This window comes from Halichoerus grypus, chromosome 3 (genome assembly GCF_964656455.1).
Source record: "Halichoerus grypus chromosome 3, mHalGry1.hap1.1, whole genome shotgun sequence".
NCBI classification, from domain to species: Eukaryota; Metazoa; Chordata; class Mammalia; order Carnivora; family Phocidae; genus Halichoerus; species Halichoerus grypus.
Window position 1 is genome coordinate 172,623,920 of NC_135714.1, and position 27,900 is coordinate 172,651,819.

General features: G+C 35.7%; 1 protein-coding gene across 1 annotated transcript in view; it reads right to left on the bottom strand.

The window, feature by feature from the left end:
• LOC118552487 (A disintegrin and metallopeptidase domain 3-like) overlaps positions 1 to 27,900 on the bottom strand; it is a 139,546-nt gene that overhangs the window by 97,636 nt on the left and 14,010 nt on the right. Inside the window, 3 exon segments of the mRNA XM_078068230.1 lie at positions 2,104 to 2,281; positions 2,760 to 2,836; positions 26,891 to 26,969. Of these exon segments, the coding sequence (XP_077924356.1) occupies positions 2,104 to 2,281; positions 2,760 to 2,836; positions 26,891 to 26,969 (334 nt within the window).

Here is a 27,900-nt window from a genome sequence, read left to right on the forward strand (position 1 = left end):
ACAGGATTGCTAAATACCAACACAACTTATTTCAACCAATTATCTTAAAGTCCACTTTTAAAATCACTTCCTATTGCAATTCAAGAAACATCTGAATAGTACTGCAGTACATGTCAAGTTTCCCAGAGCCTATTCCAATTACTGTTTCAGGATTTCTTTTCCTTTAGTGCCTGGGGTTCTTGGTCATGCCACTTCAAAGAATGAAGAGGTAGACAAGATGAAGAGTGGTGGGCAGCAAAGCAAAGTTTACTGAGCGATAGTACAAAGCTTCCAAAGAGGGAGGGGACCCGAGAGGGTTGCCATTTTGGCGTTCAAATTAAGGGGTTTTTACAAGCTCTTTTACAGAACTATTTTAAATAACCAGAGTGTGGGCCCCCTGCAGACTGGTTGCTAAGTCATGCCAATCAGGGTTTTGATCATGCACCTGTCTACCTAACATGTTAGTGTTTACGTGCTGATGGTCCTTTTGGGCTGACATCTGGAGACTTATGTCTTAACTGCTTCAGCTCATGATAGTGACAAATGTTTTATGGTCAATTGATGTATCAGGATGTTTTGCGAAAGTCACTTTTACAGAAGTGCAAAATGGGAGGCTATTGCTGTCTTGTTTAAGCTATAAAATAGGATGGTAGTGCAGTTTTGTCTTAGCTGTCCTGGCTCCCTGTTTTCTTTTTGGGGACCCTGGCCCTGACTACCTAACTGTCCAACTAACTCTTAACATTGCCAGTTTAGGATTCTGCTTTTTGGGGGCTAAATCAGCTATCTGATATTTAATGTCCATTGTTATTTCTCCTCTCCTGTTCTGTTTGTGTTTGTATGTTTATGCCATTTTAAAAATACCTTTTCATTTAGTGGGTTTTTAAAAAGGGACAAGAGGGATAAATGCATGTGTTTAATATGCTTGCAGTAGATAAGCCCTTTATAGTATTTTGTTTGGTTTCTGTTCTACTTTTTAACTCTGAATTATAATGAAGGTGTTCACCTTGTTTATAAGTTTCTTTGTGTTTACTTTCATGAATGTAAAAATATGCCTAAAATATGTCTTTATGTTATTTTTTTCTGTTCTTCTTAAAAATCTGATATATTGAAGATACTCATTCTCTTTATTCATGCTCATAAAAGCACTAGTCATGTGATAATATGTTTAACTAAACTTATAGATCTAAGCCTATCAAATTCAGAATGAAAAGCAATTTTCAAGTTACTTCATGAAAGATATAAAACATATATCAATCCTGACTTATCTCCATTCCTGCAATGATATCCCTGGTTTCTTCTTTGGTTCTGAAATTTTTGTTTCTATTTTACTTCATTACTACATTTTGTTTTGTACCCAAACTTTCCATAATGACTTCCAAATACATTGTTCCACTACATCAGAAAATATGGTAAGCAAATAATAACAACGATTTTTACTGATCACTTTTTTGTCTACATACTATGCTAAGTAATTTCCATTTATAAACGTATTTAATCTTTGAAATAACTGTATGACTTAGGTATTATTTTTATTATTTTTTTCAGAAATAAGAAAATTTACACACAGAAAAGTTATGTTACTCAGCCAAGTTTTAGCCACAAGAACTTGTGTAACATTATATTAATAGAATGTTAATTCAAAAACAGGGCAAATATGTATATATGCATCAACATACTTGCAATTAGGAAAATGTGAGAATTTTGATTTTTTAATTATGTGTGTTTATATATATTACATTTTCTATATATCATATAACTAAACATAAAAATATACTTAAAATAAACATCTTGCAACACAAGATTTTAACATAATTTTTTTTAAAGATTTTTTTTTAATTTATTTATTTGACAGAGAGATAGCACAAGTAGGCAGAGCGGCAGGCAGAGGGAAAGGGAGAAGCAGGCTCTCTGCTGAACAGGGAGCCCAATGCGGGGCTCGATCCCAGGACCCTGGGATTATGACCTGAGCCGAAGGCAGCCGCTTAACCGACTGAGCCACCCAGGTGCCCCAAGATTTTAATATAATTAATATCATTTAAATTTGTTTCCAAATGTAACAGTTCCAACGTGAATAAATTTATCAAAGACAACACAATTGAAGACAACATAGAAGTGGTTACTTACTTCTGATTTCACAAGAATCCTGAAGGACTGATCTACCAGTTGGGTCGTAGGATAATTTTCTTGTACAGGGGAAAAATCAATTTTATTATTCTTTATTTGATAAAGCATATGCTCATAAGCAGCTGCAGATTCCAATGGCTCAATGCCATAACTGGCATTCTGCAACAGCAATAATCCCCTAGGTATTTAAACACGTAAAAAAGAAATAAAACGATAGTTAATATAGACCACCCGTGGAGAAATATAAATCAACATTAAATAAAAAAATTTTATGGGAATTTAACAGTGGTCTTTGTGGCCTAATATCTAAGAATCATCTCTTCTTACTTGGGTAAACTTTCAAACACAATTTTACAGCTTCTTCTCTCTATTATGGCATTTAGAAGTCATTGTGTTGCTAGTGTGGCTAAGACATGTGAATATTCTTCATACTAGTGGAGGTTTTCCTGCATAAGTTTTATGACTGCCAGCCTAGGATAGAGACAAAGAGAATAGGAAAAATGATAAGATGAGGAGGAAGAAAGGAAAGTATATGAGAAGAAACACAATCAAGGTCTCTATTTTTTTTGTCTTCACTCTATCCTTCAAGATGTTTCTAAAAATTAAAGGGTCACACAAGATTTTCAATCAGGTACATCTCTAGATCATGCCATTACCTGAGCCCAGAACAAGTGCTAAGTGTCACAACTGATTTTGGAACTTCTGCGGCATATCCTTGATAAAGGCAATGGCCCTAAACAGGAGTACACAAAGATACATTCATGAATGATTTGGATTTTTTTTAAGTTTTTATTTAAATTTGTTAGTTAAGCACACAGTGTAATATTAGCTTCAGGTGCATGACACAGTCATTCTACACTTCTATACAACACTTGGTACTCATCACAACAAGTGCATGAATGATTTGTAAATAAAGTTTTTGGTGTATCCTTACTTCCTAGATATCATCAAACATTTAATTTAGCCATTACCATAATATTATCTACCAGATATTCCATTATCTGCAATCTCTTCCTCTTAAACATTTTTGCCTAAGAATAGTCATGACTCCTATCCTTCCCCCAAATAATTCTTACTTTAATTCTAAATATTTGACAAACAACTTTTTATCTGCTTCTTTTCTTTCTCAGCCACATTTCTTAAATGTATAGTTTATAACTACTAACTTGATGTAATTCACAGCATTAATTTGACTTCAAATGTGAACATTTCACTTGTTGTTTTTTTTAAGTAACCCAAAAGTATCTTAACTGAGATTTCTTCATTTTCTTTCTCTTTAATATCTCACCAAGTTAATCATCCTTAGTTCAAGCTCTCCTCCCCATGGACTTTCACAGCATTAATCTTCCCATGTTCTCCCCTAATAATCTTTTTCAGTGAATATTCCCTTCTCTTCCCTTAAAAGTCTAGTGATATCTACAGTCAGCCCTGTTCCTTTGCTAATGCTGTGCTATGAAAACTTTAGTATCATCACATTCCTATGAATTTGTTTCTATGTTATTATTATCTGTTATTAGCTGTGATATATATTATTTCCATCAGTTCCAGATAGGAACTTTCCTCACTGAAGGGGGACTAGCAAAAATAGAGTGAGAGGCACACTGACATCAAGTGGCTGGAGTACAGCCAGAAGAAATGCTGTCCATCCCATTTATCCCTCATCATCTGACCCCATCTAGCAGTACAAGGTGGTCCAGGTAAGTACCTCTTACCACCACAGGCTGCAATAGCAGAAGTCCAGCAGAGCCAGAAGAACAAAGTTCAACAGAATAACATTAAAAGCTATAAGAAAGCTAAAGTGTCATTGGAACAACACACCACACTAAATCTAAACCTAAATTGGGTGACTTCTTCAAAAACAGAAGATTTAATCATCAAGGATACAAGTGAAAATCACCCACTATACCAAGAACCAGAAAAATCACAACAAAAAGGAGAAAAGACAACCAACTGATGCCATAATTGAGATAAACCACATGTTGGAACTATCAGACAAAGATTTTAAAGCAGCCATGGAAAACTGCTTCAATGAACAATTACAAATTATCTTGAAACAAAAGACAGAATAGAAATAAAAGCCATAAAAACAAAGTATTAGAACTGAAAAATATATACACATAAAACAAATGTCTGGATAGGCTCAAAAGTAGACTGGAGATGACAAGGGATAGAATCAGTGAACTTGAGGACAGATTAGTAGAATTTACTCAATATATAAAACAGAGAAAAATGAGCTAAGAAAATGCATGGAGCCTCAATAACTTCTGGAACAATACCAGATCTAAAATACATATCAGAATCCATGAAAGAAAACAGAAAGAATGTGGAGTTGAAAAGTACTCAAAGAAACAAAGGCTGAGGGCACTTGGGTGGCTCAGTCAGTTAAGCATCTGCCTTCAGCTCAGGTCATGATCTCAGGGTTCTGGGATCAGGCTCAGCAGGGTGGGGAGTCTGCTTCTCCCTCTCCCACTGCCACTCCTCTCCCCCCCAGCTCATGCACTCTCTCTCTCTCAAATAAGTAAATCTTTAAAAAAAAAAAAAAAGGAGAAAGAAATAAAGGCTGAATTTCTGGTCAGGAAGAATGGAGTAAGAAGCCCTGGGCCTTCCACCATAGGACAAATACACCAATTCAGCAACAATTCATGGACAAATTCCCTTTATAATTAATCAGAAATTAGTTGAAAGGCACACCCTAGAAGAATGCAAAATCAAACTCACCAAAGCCAATATGAAGATTTGGTGTACCTTTCAACAGGGACACTGCCCAGAGCACTGCCATATGATCTCAAGTGACTTTCCAGCTCCCAGCTTGACTGGGGAAGGAAAGGGGTTTGTTCACATGTCAAGTGCCCCAATTGTTCGGAGGGGGCTAGCCAAAGAACTAGTATCTGTATCACCAGTCTTAGGAGTCCTGATAAATTCAACACAGTCTTAGCCACCCAGGTAAAACAGAGGTAGTGACTTGGGCTAGTACAAATCATTGATTTGCAACCCCACAACTCAGCACAGAGTGAGTGAATGAAAAACCCTAGCTTTCTGTTTCTCACTGGAAAAGGAAAAAGTTGATCCATGCATGTAGTGCCTCCACTTCACCAAAACTGTCCATAGAATTAGCATCTGTCTCACGAATCCTGTAGCACTGATAGATCTGGCAGAATCTATTTGCCTACAAGAGACCAGAGGCAGCAGTTTGGGATGGTAGAGATTATTGACCCTCCCTTCTGTCTAGCACAGAGAAAGCAGGAAAAAGACAGGTGCCTACTTCTCCTTGAAGAGATAAAAAGTTAGTAAAGGCCCCCAAAATTAATGGCAAGGCCCACTTCTGCACAAGGCCAGTTGGTGAAGACTGAGAGAGTTGACTGCTTTGACTATTAGCCAAAAAAAATCAGTGAGTCAAGTAAAATGAAGAATCAGGAAAAGATGTTTTAAACAAAGGAACAAGATAAATCTCCAGAAATTGAACCTATTGAAATTAACTTAAATGATTTACTGTACAGAGAATTAAAAATAATCCTCAAATACAAACTCCCAATTATAAAATAATAAGTAATGAGGATGTAATGTACAACACAGCAACTACAATTAGTAATACTGCATTGCATATTTGAAAGTTGCTAAGAGACTATATCTTAAAATTCAGTAACTGTATGGTGAGGGATGTTAACTAGACTAACTGTGGTGATCATTTTGCAATATATACAAATATTGAATCATGTTGAACATCTGAAATGCATATAACGTTAATGTAAATTATACCTCAATAAAAAAAGAACTCTCATAAAGATACTCACTGAGGTAAAAAAAAAAAAAAAACAATGCACAAACTAAGTGAGAATTTCAAAAAGAGATAGAAAAATTCACTAGAAAGTTTCAACAGCAGACTGGATCAAGCATAAGAAAAAATAACTGAACTCGAAGACAAGTCTGAGTAGCAAAAAGAAAAGAGACTGAAAAAGTGAAAAAAGCTTAAAAGACGTGGAACACTACCAGGAAGAACACTATCCACATTATGGAAGTCTCAGAAGGAAAAGAGGGAGAAAGAAAGGAATAACTACATGACATAATAGAGGTGTTAGCTAACACTAAAGTGGTAATCGTATTGCAACATATGAATGCATCAAATCAACACATTGTACACCTTAAAGTTATACAATATTATATATCAATATATCTCAATTAAAAAAACAGAAAGCTTGTTCAAATAAATAATGTCTAAAACTCCCCAAACCTATATAAGGAAATGGATATCCACTTCCAAGAAGCTCAAAACACCAAATAAAATGGTCCTAAAGAAATCCACATTCAGATATACATAATCAAATTGTTAAAAGTCAAATGTAAAGAAAGAATTTTGAGAGCATCAGGAGAAAGTGATTTGTCACATATGATGGAACAGCCTTAAGAGTTTCCATGGATTTTTCAGCAGATACCTGGCAAGACAGAAGGAAGTGAGATGATATATTCAAAGTGCTGACAGAGAGAAAAAAAGCCAACCAAAAATATTATGCCCTGAAAAACTAAAGAAATGAAGAGACTGGTCTATGGTTATATATACAAGGAACTTGGAAGTTACCACTCCATGTTAACTATAGGTAAAAAGCTTAACAGACTGAAAAATCAACAACATTTTTTAGATCTGGAATAGAGGTGAGGACACAGAGCAAACCATAGACCCCAAGATTGGGGAGGTAGGCAGGAAAACATGGGGAGTTACAGCTTACTGAAGCAGAAGTAGTAAAAAGTGCTGCTGGAAATAGTGTTAGGGTATTTAATCCTCACAGTAATTGATGAAATGCTAGACAGTTAGTGTGGACAATCCTGAGAAGTAAAAATTCCAAAGAAACTCATAATGAGTCCCCACAGTTTTGTGACATTTACATCCAGAAGCATGACAAACATGCCATAGTAAATATCAGAGAAAAATTCCTCATGCTTTCAGTAAGGGGATGAGAAAAGGGACCATTTTGAAATACATCAGAGCATTCTGTTCTTAACAAGGCCTGATATCAGTGGAACCATAAAACTAAAGACTAATTTGCTGGGAAATTATCAAAGCCTAACTGACATGGGGAAGGGAAATACCCAACTCCAGCCCACTCAGGCCATTCTCTCCCACCCAAAGAGGAAGAAAAAGAAACTGAGAAAGACTTGTGTTGTGCACAGTCCAGAGGCATAGGCCAAGTAAAAACCTGAGTCTTAATCATATGACTGCAGAACACTTCCTCTCTCCCCATACCTCACCACTACATTACTGAAGGCATATTTATAGCAGTTCTTTTTACCTGGTACATCATGTCCAGTTATTGAAAAAAATGCCAAAGACAAAAACGCAATTTGAAAAAACAGAGCAAGCATCAGAATGAGACATGGCAGGAATGCTGGAATTATTAGATTGAGAATTTAAAACAACCATTAATTATTGTTATGCGAAGGGCTCTAATGGATAAATCAGACACCATGCAAGAACAGATGAGCAATGTAATCATAGAGATAGAAATCATGAGAAAGAACCCAAAATAAAAGCTAGAGATTAAAAAAAAAAAAAAACTGTAACAGAAATGAAGAGTGCCTTTGATGGTCTGGTAGATGGAAGTGTCTGACGAAAGAATCTCTGAACTTGAGGATATATCAACAGAAACTTTAAAATCTAAAAAGCAAGAAAACAAAGACAGAATAAAACAGAAGAACATATTCACAGACTATGGGACAACTACAAAAGTTGCAACATACACATGATGGGAATATGAAAAAGAGAAAGGAATATAAGAAATACCTGAAACAATAATAACTGACAATTTCTGTAAATTAATGTCAGACACCAAATCACAGATCCAGAAAGCTCATAAAATTAAAAAACAGAATTAAAACAGAATTAAAAAAAAAAAAAAAAAACTACACCTTGGCATATCATTTTCAAATTATAGAAAATCAAAGATAAAGAAAAAAATCCTAAAGGAAGCCAGAGGGGAAAAAACTTTGCCTACAGAAGACCAATAGTAAGAATCATAAGATTTCTCTTCATAAATCATGCATAAAAGAAGGGACTGGAGTGAATATTTAAAGCATTGAGAGGAAAAAAAAAAAAAAAACCAAACCACCAACCTAGAATTCTATACCCTGCAAAACTATCCTTCAAAAGGAAAGAAGTAAAGATTTTATGAGAGAAAAATTGAGGGAATTTATTGCTAGTAGATTTGTTTGCAAGAAAAAATTTTAAAAATTCTATATAGAAAAGGAAAATGATATAGGTCAGAAACTTGAATCTCCATAAAGGCAGACTACTGAAGAAGGAATATAACAGTAAAATAAAAACTTTTATTTTTCTTATGCTTAACTGATATAACAATTGTTCAAATAATAGCAACAATATATTTAACTACATATGCTTACACAGATACCATATATAAAAGATATGCATTTTACTACATATTTCATATATATGTGTGTGTGTGTTATATATATATATCTGCTTATATATAAGCAAAATGAATGGCAGCAATGATACAAGGGATAGGAGGAAAGAACTAGGATTATTTTTTATTGTAAAGGACTCACACTACCTATGATATGCTATAGTGTTACTTGAAAGTGGACACAGTTGAACTCAGCAACATCATCAATCAACTGGATATAATTGACATCTACAGACTACCTCATCCAACAATAGCAGAATATACATTCTTCTCAAGTCCATATGGAACATTCACCAAGACAGACATTCTGAGTCATAAAAAATACCTTAACAAACTTCAAAGAATAGAAATCATAGAGTGTCTGCTCTCAGACTACAGTGGAATTAAACCATAAATCAATAACAAGAAGATAGCTGGAAAATCCCAAACACATGAGATTAAAGACATGCTTCTAAAGGACACATAGAACAAAAAAGAAATCTCAAAAGAAATTTTAAAATATTTTTAACTAAATGGAATAAAACACAGCTTTTCAAAATTTGTGAGATGCAGCAAAAATAGTGCTTAGGGGGAGGTTTATAGCATTTAATGCTTATATTAAAAAGGAAGAAAGACCTAAAATCAACAATCTAAGTTTCCAACTTACATAACTAAAAAAAGAAGAGCAAATTAAATACAAAGTAAACCGAAGAAATTATAATGACACTGAAAACAGGAAATCAATAGAGAAAATGAATGAAACCAAAAGCTGGTTCTTTGAAAATATCAATAAAATCAACGCGGCTCTAGCCAGGCAAACTAAGTAAAAATGAGAGAACACTAATTTCTAATATCAGAATTAAAAAGGTAGCATAACTACAGCTCTCATAAATATTAAAAAGATAATAAAGGAATATGATGAACAATTCCACACCCACAAATTTGAAAATGTAGATGAAATGGACCAATTCCTTCAAGGACACAATTTGTCAACCCTCACACAAGATGAAATATACAATCTGGGGTGCCTGGGTGAGTCAGTCAGTTAAGTGTCTGCCTTCAGCTAAGATCATGATCTCAGGGTCCTGGGATCAGGTTCCATACTGGGCTCTCTGCTCAGTGGGGAGTCTGCTTCTCCCTCACACTTTCCCTCTGTGTTCTCCCTCCCTCCCTCTCTCTCTCCCTCAAATAAATAAATAAAATCTTTAAAAAATATATATATACAGTCTGAATGGGTCTATATTTATTAGAGGAATCAAATCAAAAATTAATAATCTTCCAAAACAGAAAGCACAAGGACCAGATGGGTTCATCTTTGAATTCTTCCAAACACTTAAGGAAGAAATTATACAAATTCTTTACACACTCTTTCAGAGTATAGATGCAGAGGGAATGCTTCCTAACCCATTCTCTGGGGACAGTATTACCCTAATACCAAAACCAGACAAGAATATTAAAAGAAAACTTCAGACCAATATCTCTCATGAATATATATGCACAAATCCTCAACAAAATTAGCACATCAAATCCAACAACGAATAAAAAGAATTATAAACCAAAACCAAGTTAGATTTATCTCAAGTTTGCAAAGCTGGTTCAACATTCAAAAATGAAGTAATGTAAGCAATCACAGCAACAGGTTAAAAAAGAAAAATCAGTAATGTTTTAGGAAACAAAATCAACATGTAAAAATCAGTTGTGATTCTATACAATAAATACCAGAGAAATTAAAAAAGCAATCCCATTTACAACAGCAGCCAAATGAATAAAATAGGAATAAATTTAACAAAGGAAGTGAAAGGCCTATACACTAAAAGCCATAATACAATGATGAAAGAAATTGATGAAGACACAATGCTAAGATATCCTGCATTCATATATTGGAAAAAATAATATTATTAAGTGTCCATGCTACCTAAAGCAATCTACAAATCCAATGCAACCCCTAATTCAGTGGCATTTTTCACAGAACCAGAAAAAAAAATGTTAAAATTCTTATGGAGCCACAAAAGACCCCAAATAGCCAAAGCAATCTGGAGAAAGCTGAGGTATCATAATTCCTGATTTTAAAATCTAGGACAAATTTGTAGTAATCAGAAAAGTATGATATTGACTTAAAAACCAGCAGATAGACCAAAAGAACAGAATTAAGAGCCTAGAAATATACCTACACATATAACATCAATTAATCTTTCACAAGGGTGCCAAAAATACACAATGGGGAAAGATAGTCTTTTTAATAAATGGTTCTGAAAAAACTAAATATCCACGTGCAAAATAACATCACTTGCAAAAATTAACTTGAAATGGAGTAAAGACTTAAATACAAGATGTGAAACCATAAAACTAGAAGAAACAGGAAAAACCTCCTTGATGTTGGTCTTGGCAATCATTTTCTGGATTTGAGGATTTGACACCAAAAGCAAAAATTTAAAAATGGAACTGCATCAAACTAAAAAGCTTTTGCATAACAAAGGAAGCAATCCACACAATGAAAAGGTAATCTATGTAACGGGGGAAAACATGTGCAAACCACTTATTTGATAAGGGGTTAACCAAAATATATGAGGAACTTATATAATTCAATAGCAGAAAAACAAATAATCCAAATACAAAATGAGCAAAGGACCTGAAAAGATATTTTTTCCAAAGAAGATATATAAATGGCCAACAAATAGATAAAAAGGTGCTCAACATCACTAATCATCAGGAAATGCAAATCAAAACCACAATGAACTATCACTTCACACCCAATAGGATGGCTTTTTATCAAAAAGACAAGAGATAACAAGTGTTGACAAGGATGTGAAGAAAAAGGAACCATTGTACACAGTCAGTTTGAAGAATGTAAATGAGTATAGTCATTACGGAAAACAGTATGGAGATCCCTCAAAAAATTAAAAATAGAACTAAAATATTATTCAGCAATCCCACTTCTGGATATATATCCAGAAGAAAGGAAATCAGTTTCTCAAAGAGACATCTGCACTCATATGTTCATTGCAGGATTATTCATAATACCTAATATATGGAAACAACTTAACTGTCCAAGGATGGATGAATGGTATAGAAAATGTGGTACATATATATGAATATTATTCACCCATGAGAGAGAAGGAAATCCTGCCATTTGCAACAACATGGATGGATCTAGAGGACATTGTACTAAGTGACATTAGCCAGAGAAATACAAATGCTATGTGATCTCACTTAGGTGTGGAATCTAAAAACAAAAAGTTGAACTCATCAAAACAGAAGTAGAATGGTGGTTAACAGGTGGTGGGGATTGGGAGAAATGGAGAAATGCTGATCAAAGGGTATAAGCCTTCAGTTATAAGATGGATAAGCTCTGGGGATCTAATGTACAGCATGGTAACTACACTTCATAATACTGTGTTATATACTTGAAATTGCTGAGAGTAAACCTTAAGTGTTCTAACCACACACACACACACACACACACACACACACACACACAAAAGAAAACCACTTGAGGTGTGATGGATGTGTTGATTAACCTGATTATGGTAACCATTCTACAAAGCATATGTACGTGAACCAATCACATTTGTACATTTTAGATACAATTTTATTTGTAAATCATACCTCAAAAAGCTAAAAAATTTTTAATTTAAATTTAAAAAATTAAAACATCAATGAAATATCACTATACAATTATTAAATTGTCCAAAATCTAAAGAACTGATAACCACAACTGCTGGCAAGTGTGTGGATCGACAAAAACTCTCATTCATTGCTAGTAGGAATGCAAAATGATAGAGCCATTTTGAAAAGAATTTCGGGGCTACTTACAAACCTAAACATACTCTTAACATATGAAACAGCAATCTTACTCCTTTTATTTACCCAAAGGAGCTGAAAAGTTATGTCCACACAAAAACCTGTAAACATGGCTTATAGCAGCTTTATTCATAATTGTCAAAACTCAGAAGCAATGTAGATGTCCCTCAGTAGGTGACCAGATTAATAAACTGTGGTACATCCAAACAATGGATTATTCTTCAGTGCTGATAATAATGAACTATCAACCCATGTTAATACATGGAGGAATCTTAAATGCATATTACCATGTGAAAGAAGCCCATCTGAAAAGGCTTTTTATGGTATGATTCCAACTACGTGACATTCTGGAAAAGGCAAAACTATGGAGACAGTAAAAAGATGAGTAGTTCTCAGGGTGAGAGGAGGACAGAAGGTTGAATAGGTGGAGCACAGAGGTTGTTTAGGGTAGCAAAACTATTCTGTATGAAGCTACAATGGTGACACATGTCATAAGTTTGTGCAAACCCATGAAATGTACAAAACCAAGAGTAAGTATGACATGTTTCATACAGCTACCTCAATTGTAATAAATCTATCACTGTGGTTGGGGATGTCACTAACAGCAGAGCTATGAACATGTGGGTCCAGGGAATATTTAAAAATGCCTGTACCTTCCTCTTAATTTTGCTGCCAGCCCAAAACTGCTCATAAAAAATTAGGTCTTTTAAAAACTGGAGAGATGAAGACTTTCCCATACAAAACTGAGGTAATCTCTCACCACTATATCTGCATGACTAGAAATATGAATGGTAGTTCTTCAAATTGACACTAAAGGGTGCTAAGCAGCAACATGAGCATATAAAAATGAAAATCACTAGTAAAGGTAAATATATAGAAAATGCTGAATACTAAATTAATATAATGATAGTGGGTAAATCACTTTTAATTCTAGTGGAACATTTAAAAGACACAAATATTAAAAATAACTATAACTAAAAATATGTTAAAAGATACACAATATGAAATGATGTAAGTTGTGACATTAAAAACAAAATGAATGTGAGGGGGAGTAATAAAATTGCAGATTTTTGCATGTAGTTGAAGTTCTTACCAGCTTACAATACACTATTATAGCTATATGACATTTCATGTAAGTCCCATGGTAGCCAAAATGAAAATACCAATATAATTAACACAAAAGAAAAAGACCAAATATCAAAACATACTTAAAAAGATCCATGAAACACAATAGAAGAGAGCAAGAGAAGAAAAGACAAAGTAATCACAAAACAATTAACAAGTGACAACAGTAAATAACCTCCCTATAAATAATAATTTTAAATGTAAATGGATGAAACTACACAAACAAAAGACATAATAAGAGTGCTGAATGGGAAAAAAGGCAATATCCAACTATACGCTGTCTGAAAGAAATTCACTTCAGATTTAAGGGCACATATAGGCTGAAAGTGAAGGCATAAAAAAAGATATTCCAAGCAAATGACAACCAAAAGGGAGCAGATGTAGTTATACTGATATCAGACAAAATAGACATTATGTCAAAACTGACACAAGAATCAAATAAGGACATTTTATAATGATTAAAGTGTCAATTCGCCAGTAAGAAATCACCTCCCACCACTTAGGATTGCTATTATCATACAAACAAATAACAACAAGGGTTAGTGAGGACGTGGAGAAAGCGGAACTGTTGCGCACTGTTAGTGGGAATACAACATGGTGCAGTTGCTGATGAGAACAGTATGGAGGTTCCTCTAAAAACTAGAAATAGAACTACCATATGATCTTGAAATGTCACTTCTGGGTAGTTACCAAAAGCATGGGAATGAGGACCTCAAGCAGATACTGGATCTCCTATGTTCCCTGCAGCACTATCCATAATAGCCAAGATGTGGGAACAACCTAACCAGGTATCAGCAGATGAGTGGATGAAGAAAATGCAGGGCACATCCAATGGGATACTATGCAGTCTTAAAAAGAAGCAAATTCTGCATTATGTGATAACATGGATGAACCCTGAGGACATCATGCTAAGTGATTTCAGTCACAGAAGTCAGTCACAGAAAGACAAATACTGCATGATTCATTTATATGAGACATCTGAAATAGATTCATACCATCAGAGAGTGGGATGGTGGTTTCCATGGGCTGGGGAGAGGGAGAAATGGGGAGTACTAACTTATGGGCATAATATTTCAGTCAAGCAAGATGAATAAGCTCTAGGATCTTCTGTAAAACATCATACTATAATTAACAAAAATGTATACGCAAAATTTGCTGATGGCAGAACTCACATTTAAGTATTTTTACCACAAGAAAATAAAATATAAATTAAAAATAAGAAAAAAGAATAAGACTGAAAACTTCACAACACTGATGGATGACATATAAACGTTTAGATTCCATAAGCTAAGCAAACTGCAAAGGGAATGGACCCAATGCAACCCACAATAAATAGGTTATCATAATTAAAATAAAAGCAATAAAAATATCTTCAAAGTGACCAGAAAGCAATGTCACATAACCTATAGGGAAATACCAACTTGAATGACAGCAGATCTCACATCTGAAGGAATGAAGGCTAAGAAGAAACACCATAGCAATTTTCAACTGCTAAAAGAAAAGTACAGTCAAACATGAACTCTGTATCTGGCAAATTCACCCTTTAAGAATGGAGGAAAAAAGACACTTTCTCAAAAAAAGAAAACTAGATTTTATAACTAGCACACATACCCTTGAAGAATGTCAACAAGAAACTCCAAAAAACAAAGGTAGTAATATCACATGAAGGCTTGGAGCATCATAAGGAATGGGGAAAAACAGAATGGATTAAAATCGTGGTAAATATAATGGGCAATCTTTTCCCTCATGAGTTTCTTAAATCACATTTTGTGGTTGAAACAAAAATCATACAATATCATTTGATGCTTAATATATGTAAAGGAATTTTTATCAATTGTATTTTAAAAGTGCAGAGGATAAAGGAACTCAAACAGAACTACGGTTTCAATATTTTAGTGAAATAGTAAAAAGTCTACATAATAGTAAGCTATATTGTAAGTTATATATGTATATTGTAATACCTACAGCAAAGACTAAGAAAACTATAATAAGGAAAATACTTTAAAAGACCATAAATAATTCATGATGCAATCCTAAAAAAGGTCCAAATACCCAGAAGAAGGCAAGAGGACACGAACAAAGGACAAGCCATTAGGGTTATAAACCCCAATATATCAATAATTATTTTAAATGTAAATAGTCTAAAAATACCAAATAAAATACTGTGCGCCAGGGTAAATGGGAGAAAAAGAAACACTATGGCTCAACTAAATACTCTTTTTTTTTAAATTTTTTATTGTTATGTTAATCCCCATACATTACATCATTAGTTTTAAATATAGTGTTCCATGATTCATTGTTTGTGCATAACACCCAGTGCTCCATGCAGAACGTGCCCTCCTCAATACCCATCACCAGGCTAACCCATCCTCCCACCCCCCTCCCCTCTAGAACCCTCAGTTTGTTTTTCAGAGTCCATCGACTCTCATGGTTCTTCTCCCCCTCCGATTTCCCCCCCTTCATTCTTCCCCTCCTGCTACATTCTTCTTCTTCTTTTTTTCTTTCTTAACGTATATTGCATTATTTGTTTCAGAGGTACAGATCTGAGATTCAACAGTCTTGCACAATTCACAGCGCTTACCAGAGCACATACACTCCCCAGTCCATCACCCAGTCACCCCATCCTTCCCACCCCACCCCCCACTCCAGCAACCCTCAGTTTGTTTCCTGAGATTAAGAATTCCTCATATCAGTGAGGTCATATGATACATGTCTTTCTCTGTTTGACTTATTTCGCTCAGCATAATACACTTCAGTTCCATCCACGTCGTTGCAAATGGCAAGATCTCATTCCTTTTGATGGCTGCATAATATTCCATTGTATATATATACCACCTCTTCTTTATCCATTCATCTGTCGATGGACATCTTGGCTCTTTCCACAGTTTGGCTATTGTGGACATTGCTGCTATAAACATCAGGGTGAACGTACCCTTTCGGATCCCTACTTTTGTATCTTTGGGGTAAATACCCAGTAGTGCAATTGCTGGATCATATGGTAGCTCTATTTTCAACTTTTTTGAGGAACCTCCACACTGTTTTCCAGAGTGGCTGCACCAGCTTGCATTCCCACCAACAGTGTAGGAGGGTTCCCCTTTCTCCGCATCCCCGCCAACATCTGTCATTTCCTGACTTGTTAATTTTAGGCATTCTGACTGGTGTGAGGTGGTATCTCATTGAGGTTTTGATTTGGTTTTCCCTGATGCCGAGCGATGTTGAGCACTTTTTCATGTGTCTGTTGACCATTTGGATGTCTTCTTTGGGAAAATGTCTGTTCATGTCTTATGCCCATTTCTTGATTGGATCATTTGTTCTTTGGGTGTTGAGTTTCATAGGTTCTTTATAGATTTTGAATACTAGCCCTTTATCTGATATGCCATTTGCAAATATCTTCTCCCATTCTGTCAGTTGTCTTTTGGTTTTGTTGACTGTTTCCTTTGCTTTGCAAAAGCTTTTTATCTTGATGAAGTCCCAATAGTTCATTTTTGCCCTTGCTTCCCTTGCCTTTGGCGATGTTTCTAGGAAAAAGTTGCTGCGGCTCAGGTCGAAGAGGTTGCTGCCTGTGTTGTCCTTTAGGATTTTGATGGACTCCTGTCTCACATTGAGGTCTTTCAACCATTTGGAGTCTATTTTTGTGTGTGGTGTAAGGAAATGGTCCAATTTCATTCTTCTGCATGTGGCTGTCCAATTTTCCCAACACCATTTGTTGAAGAGACTGTCTTTTTTCCATTGGACATTCTTTCCTGCTTTGTCAAAGATTAGTTGACCATATAGTTGAGGGTCCATTTCTGGGCTCTCTATTCTGTTCCATTGATCTATGTGCCTGTTTTTGTGCCAGTACCATACTGTCTTGATGATGACAGCTTTGTAGTAGAGCTGGAAGTCTGGAATTGTGATGCCGCCAGCTTTGCTTTTCTTTTTCAACATTCCTCTGGCTATTCGGGGTCTTTTCTGGTTCCAGACAAATTTTAGGATTATTTGTTCCATTTCTTTGAAAAAAGTGGATGGTATTTTGATGAGGATTGCATTGAATGTGTAGATTGCTCTAGGTAACATTGACATCTTCACAATATTTGTTCTTCCAATCCATGAGCATGGAACGTTTTTCCATTTCTTTGTGTCTTCCTCAATTTCTGTCATGAGTATTTTATAGTTTTCTGAGTACAGATCCTTTGCCTCTTTGGTTAGATTTATTCCTAGTATCTTATGGTTTTGGGTGCAATTGTAAATGGGATCGACTCTTTAATTTCTCTTTCTTCTGACTTGTTGTTGGTGTATAGGAATGCCACTGACTTCTGTGCATTGATTTTATATCCTGCCACTTGACTGAATTCCTGTATGAGTTCTAGCAGTTTTGGGGTGGAGTCTTTGGGATTTTCCACATAAAGTATCATATCATCTGCAAAGAGTGAGAGTTTGACTTCTTCTTTGCTGATTTGGATGCCTTTTATTTCTTTTTGTTGTCTGATTGCTGTGGCTAGGACTTCCAATACTATGTTGAATAGCAGTGGTGATAGTGGACATCCCTGCCGCGTTCCTGACCTTAGGGGGAAAGCTCTCAGTTTTTCCCCATTGAGAATGATATTCGCTGTAGGTTTTTCATAGATGGCTTTTATGATATTGAGGTATGTACCCTCTATGCCTATACTCTGAAGAGTTTTGATCAAGAAAGGATGCTGTTCTTTGTCAAATGCTTTTTCTGCATCTATTGAGAGGATCATATGATTCTTGTTCTTTCTTTTGTTAATGTATTGTATCACGTTGATTGATTTGCAGATGTTGAACCAAACTTGCAGCCCAGGGATAAATCCCACTTGGTCGTGGTGAATAATCCTTTTAATGTACTGTTGGATCCTATTGGCTAGTATTTTGGTGAGAATTTTTGCATCCATGTTCATCAGGGATATTGGTCTGTAATTCTCCTTTTTGATGGGGTCTTTGTCTTGTTTTGGGATCAAGGTAATGGTGGCCTCATAAAACGAGTTTGGAAGTTTTCCTTCCATTTCTATTTTTTGGAACAGTTTCAGAAGAATAGGTATTAATTCTTTTTGAAATGTTTGGTAGAATTCCCCTGGGAAGCCATCTGGCCCTGGGCTTTTGTGTTTTGGGAGATTTTTGATGACTGCTTCAATTTCCTTAGTGGTTATAGGTCTGTTCAGGTTTTCTATTTCTTCCTGGTTCAGTTTTAGTAGTTGATACATCTCTAGGAATGCATCCATTTCTTCCAGGTTATCTAATTTGCTGGCATAGAGTTGCTCATAATATGTTCTTATAATTGTTTGTATTTCTTTGGTGTTGGTTGTGATTTCTCCTCTTTCATTCATGATTTTGTTGATTTGGGTCCTTTCTCTTTTCTTTTTGATAAGTCTGGCCAGGGGTTTATATATCTTGTTAATTGTTTCAAAGAACCAGCTCCTAGTTTTGTTGATGTGTTCTACTGTTCTTTTGGTTTCTATTTCATTGATTTCTGCTCTGATCTTTATTATTTCTCTTCTCCTGCTGGGTTTAGGCTTTATTTGCTGTTCTTTCTCCAGCCCCTTTAGGTGTAGGGTTAGGTTGTGTACTTGAGACCTTTCTTGTTTCTTGAGAAAGGCTTGTATTGCTATATACTTTCCTCTTAGGATTGCCTTTGCTGTATCCCAAAGATTTTGAATAATTGTGTTTTCATTTTCATTGGTTTCCATGAATTTTTTTCATTCTTCTTTAATTTCCTGGTTGACCCATTCATTCTTCAGTAGGATGCTCTTTAGCCTCCATGTATTTGAGTTCTTTCCAACTTTCCTCTTGTGATTGAGTTCTAGTTTCAAAGCATTGTGGTCTGAAAATATGCAGGGAATGATCCCAATCTTTTGGTACCAGTTGAGACCTGATTTATGACCTAGGATGTCATCTATTCTGGAGAATGTTCCATGGGCACTAGAGAATAATGTGTATTCCGTTGCTTTGGGATGGAATGTTCTGAATATGTCTGTGAAGTCCATTTGGTCCAGTGTGTCATTTAAAGTCTTTATTTCCTTGTTGATCTTTTGCTTAGAGGATCTGTCCATTTCAGTGAGGGGGGTGTTAAAGTCCCCCACTATTATTGTATTGTTGTCGATGTGTTTCTTTGCTTTTGTTATTAATTGGCTTATATAATTGGCTGCTCCCATGTTAGGGGCATAGATATTTACAATTGTTAGATCTTCTTGTTGGATAGACCCTTTAAGTAGGATATAGTGTCCTTCCTCATCTCTTATTACAGTCTTTGGTTTAAAATCTAATTTGTCTGATATAAGGATTGCCACCCCAGCTTTCTTTTGGTGTCCATTAGCATGGTAAATGGTTTTCCACCCCCTCACTTTCAATCTGGGGGTGTCTCTGGGTCTAAAATGAGTCTCTTGCAGACAGCATATCGATGGGTCTTGTTTTTTAATCCAATCTGATAGCCTGTGTCTTTTGATTGGGGCATTTAGCCCATTGACATTCAGGGTAACTATTGAAAGATAGGAATTTAGTGCCATTGTATTGCCTGTAAAGTGACTGTTACTGTATATTGTTTGTGTTCCTTTCTGGTCTATGTTGCTTTTAGGCTCTCTCTTTGCTTAGAGGACCCCTTTCAAGATTTCTCGTAGGGCTGGTTTCGTGTTTGCAAATTCCTTTAGTTTTTGTTTGTCCTGGAAGCTTTTTATCTCTCCTTCAATTTTCAATGACAGCCTAGCTGGATATAGTATTCTTGGCTGCATATTTTTCTCATTTAGTGCTCTGAATATGTCCTGCCAGTCCTTTCTGGCCTGCCAGGTCTCTGTGGATAAGTCTGTTGCCAATCTAATGTTTCTACCATTGTAAGTTACAGATCTCTTCTCCCGAGCTGCTTTCAGGATTTTCTCTTTGTCTCTGAGACTCGTAAGTTTTACTATTAGATGTCAGGGTGTTGACCTCTTTTTATTGATTTTGAGAGGGGTTCTCTGTGCTTCCTGGATTTTGATGCCTGTTTCCTTCCCCAAATTAGGGAAGTTCTCTGCTATAATTTGCTCCAATATACCTTCTGCCCCCCTCTCTCTTTCTTCTTCTTCTGGGATCCCAATTATTCTAATGTTGTTTCGTCTTATGGTATCGTTTATCTCTCGAATTCTGCCCTCGTGATCCAGTAGTTGTTTATCTCTCTTTTTCTCAGCTTCTTTATTTTCCATCATTTGGTCTTCTATCTCACTGATTCTCTCTTCTGCCTCATTTATCCTAGCAGTTAGCGCCCCCATGTTTGATTGCACCTCATTAATAGCCTTTTTGATTTCTACTTGGTTAGATTTTACTTCTTTTACTTCTCCAGAAAGGGTTTCTCTAATAACTTCCATGCTTTTTTCAAGCCCAGCTAGTATCTTTAAAGTGATGATTCTGAACTCTAGATCTGACATCGTACTAATGTCCGTATTGAGTAGGTCCCTGGCAGTTAGTACTACCTCTTGTTCTTTTTGTTGAGGTGATTTTTTCCGTCTTGTCATTTTGTGCAGAGGAGAATAGATTAATGAGAGAACAAAATGCTAGCAGGGTAACAACGTCCCCAGAAAATATACTCTAAACAAATCAGAAAAGACCTGAAGCAGTGGGAAAAGAAAGGGAAAGAGAGAAAAAAGAAAAAGAAAAAAAGAAAAAAGAAAAAGAAAAAGATAAAGATAAAAACAAACAAAAACAGAACAAAACAAAACAAAACAAAAACAGAATGTGATCAAATGTGATCAGGCTGGTTTATAGATCAGTGCCACACACTAGATTTTGGGTGTATTTTGGTCTGTTAAAATAAAGTGCCTCCCAAAATTTTAAAGAAAGAAAAACTTATATATGTACAAAAATAAGGGTTGATATGATGAAGGGATGGAATATGACTGTAAAGATGGAAATTATAAAAAATTTTATAAAAGGAATTGATAAGTTGTTTGAAAAAAGAAAGAAGAGGATTAAAAAAAAAAAGGGAGAGAATATGATTAGGCAGGGGAGTAGAAAAAAACCATACACTAGAGATTTAGAGTATATTTTGATCTGTTAGAAGAAACTATCTCAAAATTTTAAAGAGAGAACAACTTATATATATATGCCAAATATACGGGTAACTACTATGAAGGGATAGAATATGACTCTAAAAATGAAAAATAAAAATGTTTTTTTAAAAAAGGGATTGATAAGATGTTGGTTGAAAAAGGGAAAAAGAAAAATTCAAAAAAAAAAAAGAAAAAAGAAAAAAAGACGGTTAAAAAAAATAATTAACTTTGAAAGACTAAAGAATCATGGTAAAAAAGCCATGGATTCTATGTGCAGTATTCCCCTAGCGCTGGAGTTCTGCCGTTCTCACTGATCGGTATACTTGGTCTTGGCTGGCTGTTCTCGCTGATCTTCTGGGGGAGGGGCCTGTTGCCGTGGTTCCCAAATGTCTTTGCCGGAGGCGGAATTGCCCCGCCCTTGCCCGGTCCTGGCTAAGTAATCTGCTCGGGTTTGCTCTCAGGAGCTTTTGTTCCCTGCAAGCTTTCCGTACAGCTTTGGAGGCAGAGAGTGAAAATGGCGCCTCCCAATCTCCTCCCCAGAGATGCCAAGAACTTGGGGCCCGCTCCTCAGTGAGCCCCCAAAGAAAAGCAGTCAGTCACTCCCGTCTCCCCGGTCTCCGGCCGCACTCCATGCTCACCCGGCCTGTGACCGCGCGTTTCTATCTCTGGCAGCCGACCCCGGGTGGAGTCTCCAAACCCAGCAGATCCCTGCGTTTCGCTCCCGCACCTCTCCTCCCAGGGGAAGAAGGTGAGTCTCCCCGGATCTGCCGCTTGTTGGGTCCCTGCTGGAGGAGCAGTGGCCCGACTGTGCCGCGGATCACGGTTTATGGCAACCCCAAGCTGAGAGCCCGCGCCTCGGCTCCGTCTCTGCAGCTGGCTTCCCCGCTCCGATCCCTGGGAGCTCTGCTGCACTCAGGCACCCCCGGTTTTCTGTGACCCCGAGGGTCCTGAGACCACACTGTCCCGCGAGGGTTCCACCCCCCACTTAGCCACCAGAGTGACGTCCCTCAGCGGAGCAGACTTCTAAAAGTTCCGATTTTGTGCTCCACGGCTCTATCACTTGCCAGAAGCGGTCGATGGAGGCCCCTCCCCCGCCGTCTATCCTCCCGAATATCGCCTCGGATTCACTTCTCCGCACGTCCTACCTTCCAGAAAGTGGCCGCTTTTCTGTTCAGAGAGTTGTTGCTCTTCTTTTCTTCGATCTCCTGTTGAGTTTGTAGGTGTTCAGAATGGTTTGATCCCTATCCAGCTGAATTCCTGAGAGGAGACGAAATCCAGGTCTCCTACTCCTCCGCCATCTTGCTCCGCCCCCTCAACTAAATACTCTTTTAAGAAACTCATTTCAAACATAACATAGGTAGACTGAAATTAAAAGAATGGACAAATATGTATCATGTGAGTATTCATAAAAATAAAGCGAAGTGGCTTTATTAATATCAGACAAAGTGGACTTACTAGTAAAAAAATCTACTTGGGACAAAAGGAATCGTTACCTAATCATAAAAGCCCATCAATCTGTCCAGAAGACATGGCAATCCTAAATGTATTGGGCATCAAACAACAAAGCTTCCAAATACATGAAGCAAACACTGATACAACTTAAAGAGAAAGACAAAAAAAAAAAAAAAAACCCACAATAATGATGAATTCAATATGTATCATACAGTTATTGATAGTATTAGACAGAAAATCAGTAAAAATACAGAACTGAACAACATCAATCAATATGACCTACATGACATTTATGGAAGATTCCAACCCAAGAGCAGAATACACATATTTTTCAATTTTCCAAGAGCATTCATTGACACATATAATATACCGGATAGTAAAGCAAACCTTCACAAATTTAAAAGAATTGAAATCATACAGGATATATTTTCTAACCATAATGAAATCAAACTAGAAATCAGCAGACAAGGACAACAGGAAAAATCTCCAAACATTTGGAAATTGAACAACACACTTTTTAAAACTCCATGTGTCAAACAAGAAGCCTCAAAGGAAATTTTAAAAATACATATAACTGTATCAAACTGAAAATAAAACATACTATCATAGGCTGCAGCTTGAGCAGTGCTGAGTAGGCAATTTTAGTACTAAAATGCTTACAACACAAAAGAGGAAAGGGTCACAAATTGGTAATGTTTTTCCCTCAACAAACTGGAAAAAAGAAACTCAAAGAAAAGTATAAGAGAGACAACAATAAATATAAGAGCTAAATGCTATGACATTGAAAATAAGACAAAAATATAGAAAAGGCAAGAAAAAGCTGGTTCTTTGATAAATTCAGTAAATTGGAAAATCTCTAGCAGGACTGACGAAGAAGAGAGAAGACAGCCACCATCGATGTCAGAAAAAAACACTCCTATAATCATTAAAAAGATAATAAGGGCTATGACAAAATTACACCCCTAAATTCCACACCTGAGATGGAATGGCCCAATTCCTTAAAAAACCACAAACAACCCAAACAATACATATGAAACAGATAAACAAGATATTCCTGTAACTATTATTAAACTGAGTCGGTAATTAAAAAATCTACCCTCCCACACACACACACAAGTCCCCAGGCCTTGTGAGGACACTAAAGAATTTTACCAAACAACTTAAAAATTAGCATGTTCTTTATACAACATCTTCCAGAAAATAAAACAAATTTGTTTTATAGGGCCCGTATTACTCTACTACAAAAATTAGACAGTCAGTACAAAAAAAGAAAACCACAGACCAGTATTTCTCATGAACTTTGACAAAAAAAAATCCTCAAGAAATTATTAGCAAATCAAACCCAGTCATGGATAAAAAGAATTATCCACCAGGACCAAGTTGTAGCTTTTCTAGATATGCACTATTGTTTTAATATCTGAAAATCAATCAGTGCAATCCGTCATATCAAGAGGCTAAAAAAGTCATATGATCATATCAACTGATACAGAAAAGTCATCTGATACAATTAAACACATACCCCTTGATGGGGAGTGGGAAACTCTTAGCAATCTAGAGACAGAGAATTTCCTCAAATTTGTAAGGAATATATTAAAAAAAAAAAAAAAAAAAAACCTACAGCTAACATTATCCTCAATGTGGAAAGAATGACTATTTTATCCCTAAGATGGGGAACAAGGTAAATCACTCCTGTGATTCAGCACAGTACTGGAAGTTGTAGCAAGCATAGTAAGGCAAAGCAGAGAGATAAAAAACATACAGATTGAAAAGGACAAAAGAAAAATGTCTATTTATAAAAGACACATCTATGTAAAAAAATCTCAAGTAATCTTAAAAAAAAAAAAAAAACATAAAGTATGTGACTTCAGCAAGGTTGTAGGATACCGGACCAACACAAATACATTGCATTTCTAGATAACAATATGTGGAAACTGAAATTCAAATACAATACCATTTACATTTGATCCAAAGAAAATGAAATGCTTTGGTATAAACCTAAAAAAACTATGTACAGGATATGCATGCTAAAATTACAAAATGTTATTGAAAGACATAAGGAAAAAAGATCAAATAAATGGAGAGTCTCACTGCATTCACAGGTTAGAAGACTCAACATAGCAAAAATGTCAATTCTCCCCAAATTGATCTACAGGGTTAACACAATGTCTATCACAATCCTAGCAAGTTTGTTTGTATCCATGAAGTAATTTAGCCTGAAATGTACATGAACAAGCAAAATACCTATGATAGTCTAAAAATCTGGAGAAAGAATAAAGTAGGAGGAATCACTGCAGTCTATATAAATGCTTAATTTACAAGTAAACTAAAGAAGACAGCATGGTAGTGGCAGAAGTATAGACACATAGAAGAACTGAACAGAATAAAGAACCCAAAAATATATCCACAAAAATATGCCCTACTGACTTTTTGACAAAGATGCAAGAGCAATTCAATACAGAATAGCCTTTTGTATCAATGATGTTGAAACAAATAAATGCACATCCTCAGTCAAAAGAATTAACCTTGATCCAAATTTCACACCTTACACAAAATTATCTCACAGCGGACATACAATTAAATGTAAATAAAACTGTAAAACTTTTAGGGGGAAAAAAACATAGAATCTTCAGGAACTAGGGATAAATGGAGTTCTTAAGTTTCATACCCAAACTTTCATTCATAAAAGGAAAAGTTGATAAATTAACTCTCGTCAAAATTAAAAATTTCTAACCAATGGGAGACCTTATGAACAAGATGAAAAGACAAATTGCAGACTGGGAATAAATATTGACAAACCACCTATGTGGCAAAGGATTTGTATTTAGAATATATAAACTGCATAAAAATCAACAATAAAAAACCAACCAACCCAATTAGAAAATGGGTAAAGGACATTAATAGATATTTCATTTCATGAAAATATATTCAACAATACTGGACATTAGGGAAATGCAAATTAAAAATTACATGAGATATCACTATACATCTATCAAAATGACTAAAATTTAAAAAGATTTTAAATACTGATCAAATGGTGACAAACATGCAGACCCTTTATCTTTCCTACATTTCCAGTGGAGATGTAAAATGGTACAGACACTCTGGAAAATAGTTAATAATTTCTTTTAAAAAAATAAACATATACTTACCATATGACCTGGCAATCATATTCCTGGGCATGTATCCCAGAAAAATAAAAAATTATGTCCACACAACAAATTGCACATGCATGTTCATAGAAGCATTACCATAAATAGTTAAAGATTGGAGAAGGTAAAGTGTGAGAACATGTAGACCTGATGTTTCTTTGTGGGAATGTGATTGTTCAGAAATTTAATTTCTTTTTTTATGCATATATTTTTTATTCAAATTCAATTAGCCAACGTATAGTACATCATTAGTTTTTGATATAATGTTCAATGATTGATCAGTTGCGTATAACACCCAGTGCTCACCATATCACGAGTCCTCCGTGATGTCCCATCACCCAGTTACCCTATCCCCCATCCCCCTCCCTTCCCCCAACCCTGTTTCCTGGAGTCCAGAGTCTAATATGGTTTGTCTCCCTCTCTGATTTTTTCCCAGTTTTCCCTCCCTTCCCCTATGTTCCTTCTCACTATTCCTTATGTTCTAGTTATGAGTGAAACCACATGATAATTGTAATTTCCACCACTTCCTACACTGCTCAGGTCCTATGACATCTCAATTAAAATGACTCTGTATTTAGGGGTTTCTTATTCTTAGCTCCTTAACCCACTTTCTTTCTCTCTCAGACCCCTACTAATACTTCTGATGGTTTAAACAATCTTTTTCGATAAGAGATTCCAGAGTTCCAAATTTGAAAAGTAATTGTTCTGGTCAATCTGCCTTCATAGTAATTGATATTTGGGCTTCTGATGTTTGCCCAATAATTCTGTGGGGCAGAAAGCGTTCCTTTTCGTCCTGCCAATGGCACCTTAATGATATAAAAAAACATAAATCTACAGAGCATAAAGGAAAACTTACCTTTATAAATGAAGAATCTGGATACAATGTTCCTGATTTGTTGTATGCATACACCAGGAAATGAGGGTCTAAAAATGACCTAATTCAACCAAAGTAATGACACTTCATTGTAATAGTAACATTAACATTAACAAAAGCAGAATCATGAAATTAAAATTCACTTTCAATTTTACAAGCTCAAATATCCAAAACTTAAATGGACTCATCTCTTCATTATCTCATTTGCCTTCTGATAGCATATTTTGTATAAGAAAAAATACTAAGCAGTATAATCTATAGCAGTAGGGACATCATAATGACATAGATTTTTGTACACTAGAAACCAGGACTTCCGGATTCCCATGGCAAAATTTTCTTTTAGATTCAACAATCAGTAAATCTCATGGCATAAATATTTGCTAATTTGTTAACATTTGCTAACCAGTAGCCATATTGATAAACAAAAAATATATGCTTTTTCCATTAGTTTTCATGAAATTATACTGTGGTGAGAACAACCCCACAAATTCTTAATGCCTCAAAACAATAATGAATGTTTCTTCACAAGTTTATTGCAGGTTCAGCTCCACACAGCGTTCATTCTGGAACCTGGGAAAAGACATACCTCCTACCCCGTGGAACATGCCTTTCTTGTAGCAGAAGGAGAAAAGAAATTGTAGAAGCATACAATAGTTCTTAAAGCCTTTGTTTAGAAGCAGAAGACTAGTGCTTTGCTCACATTTCATAAGCTACATGAATCCTACAGACAAGCCTCATATAAATGGTACCGAAGCGTAATCTTACAGAGAAGATAGTGATTGTTATGGAACAATCTGACCCCAGGATTTATTGCCGGGAAACCGGGGTTTCTCAAGGATTCCAAACACCAAGAGGCAGTTCAAGGCCAGAATCAAAGAGGGACCAGAGCACTCACGGAGTATGCACATTCACCACTACTTCTCTTTCCAGACCTGCTTCATCTTCTCTCATTCCAGACAGCTCTTCCTTTTTCTCAATTCAAATTACAAAAC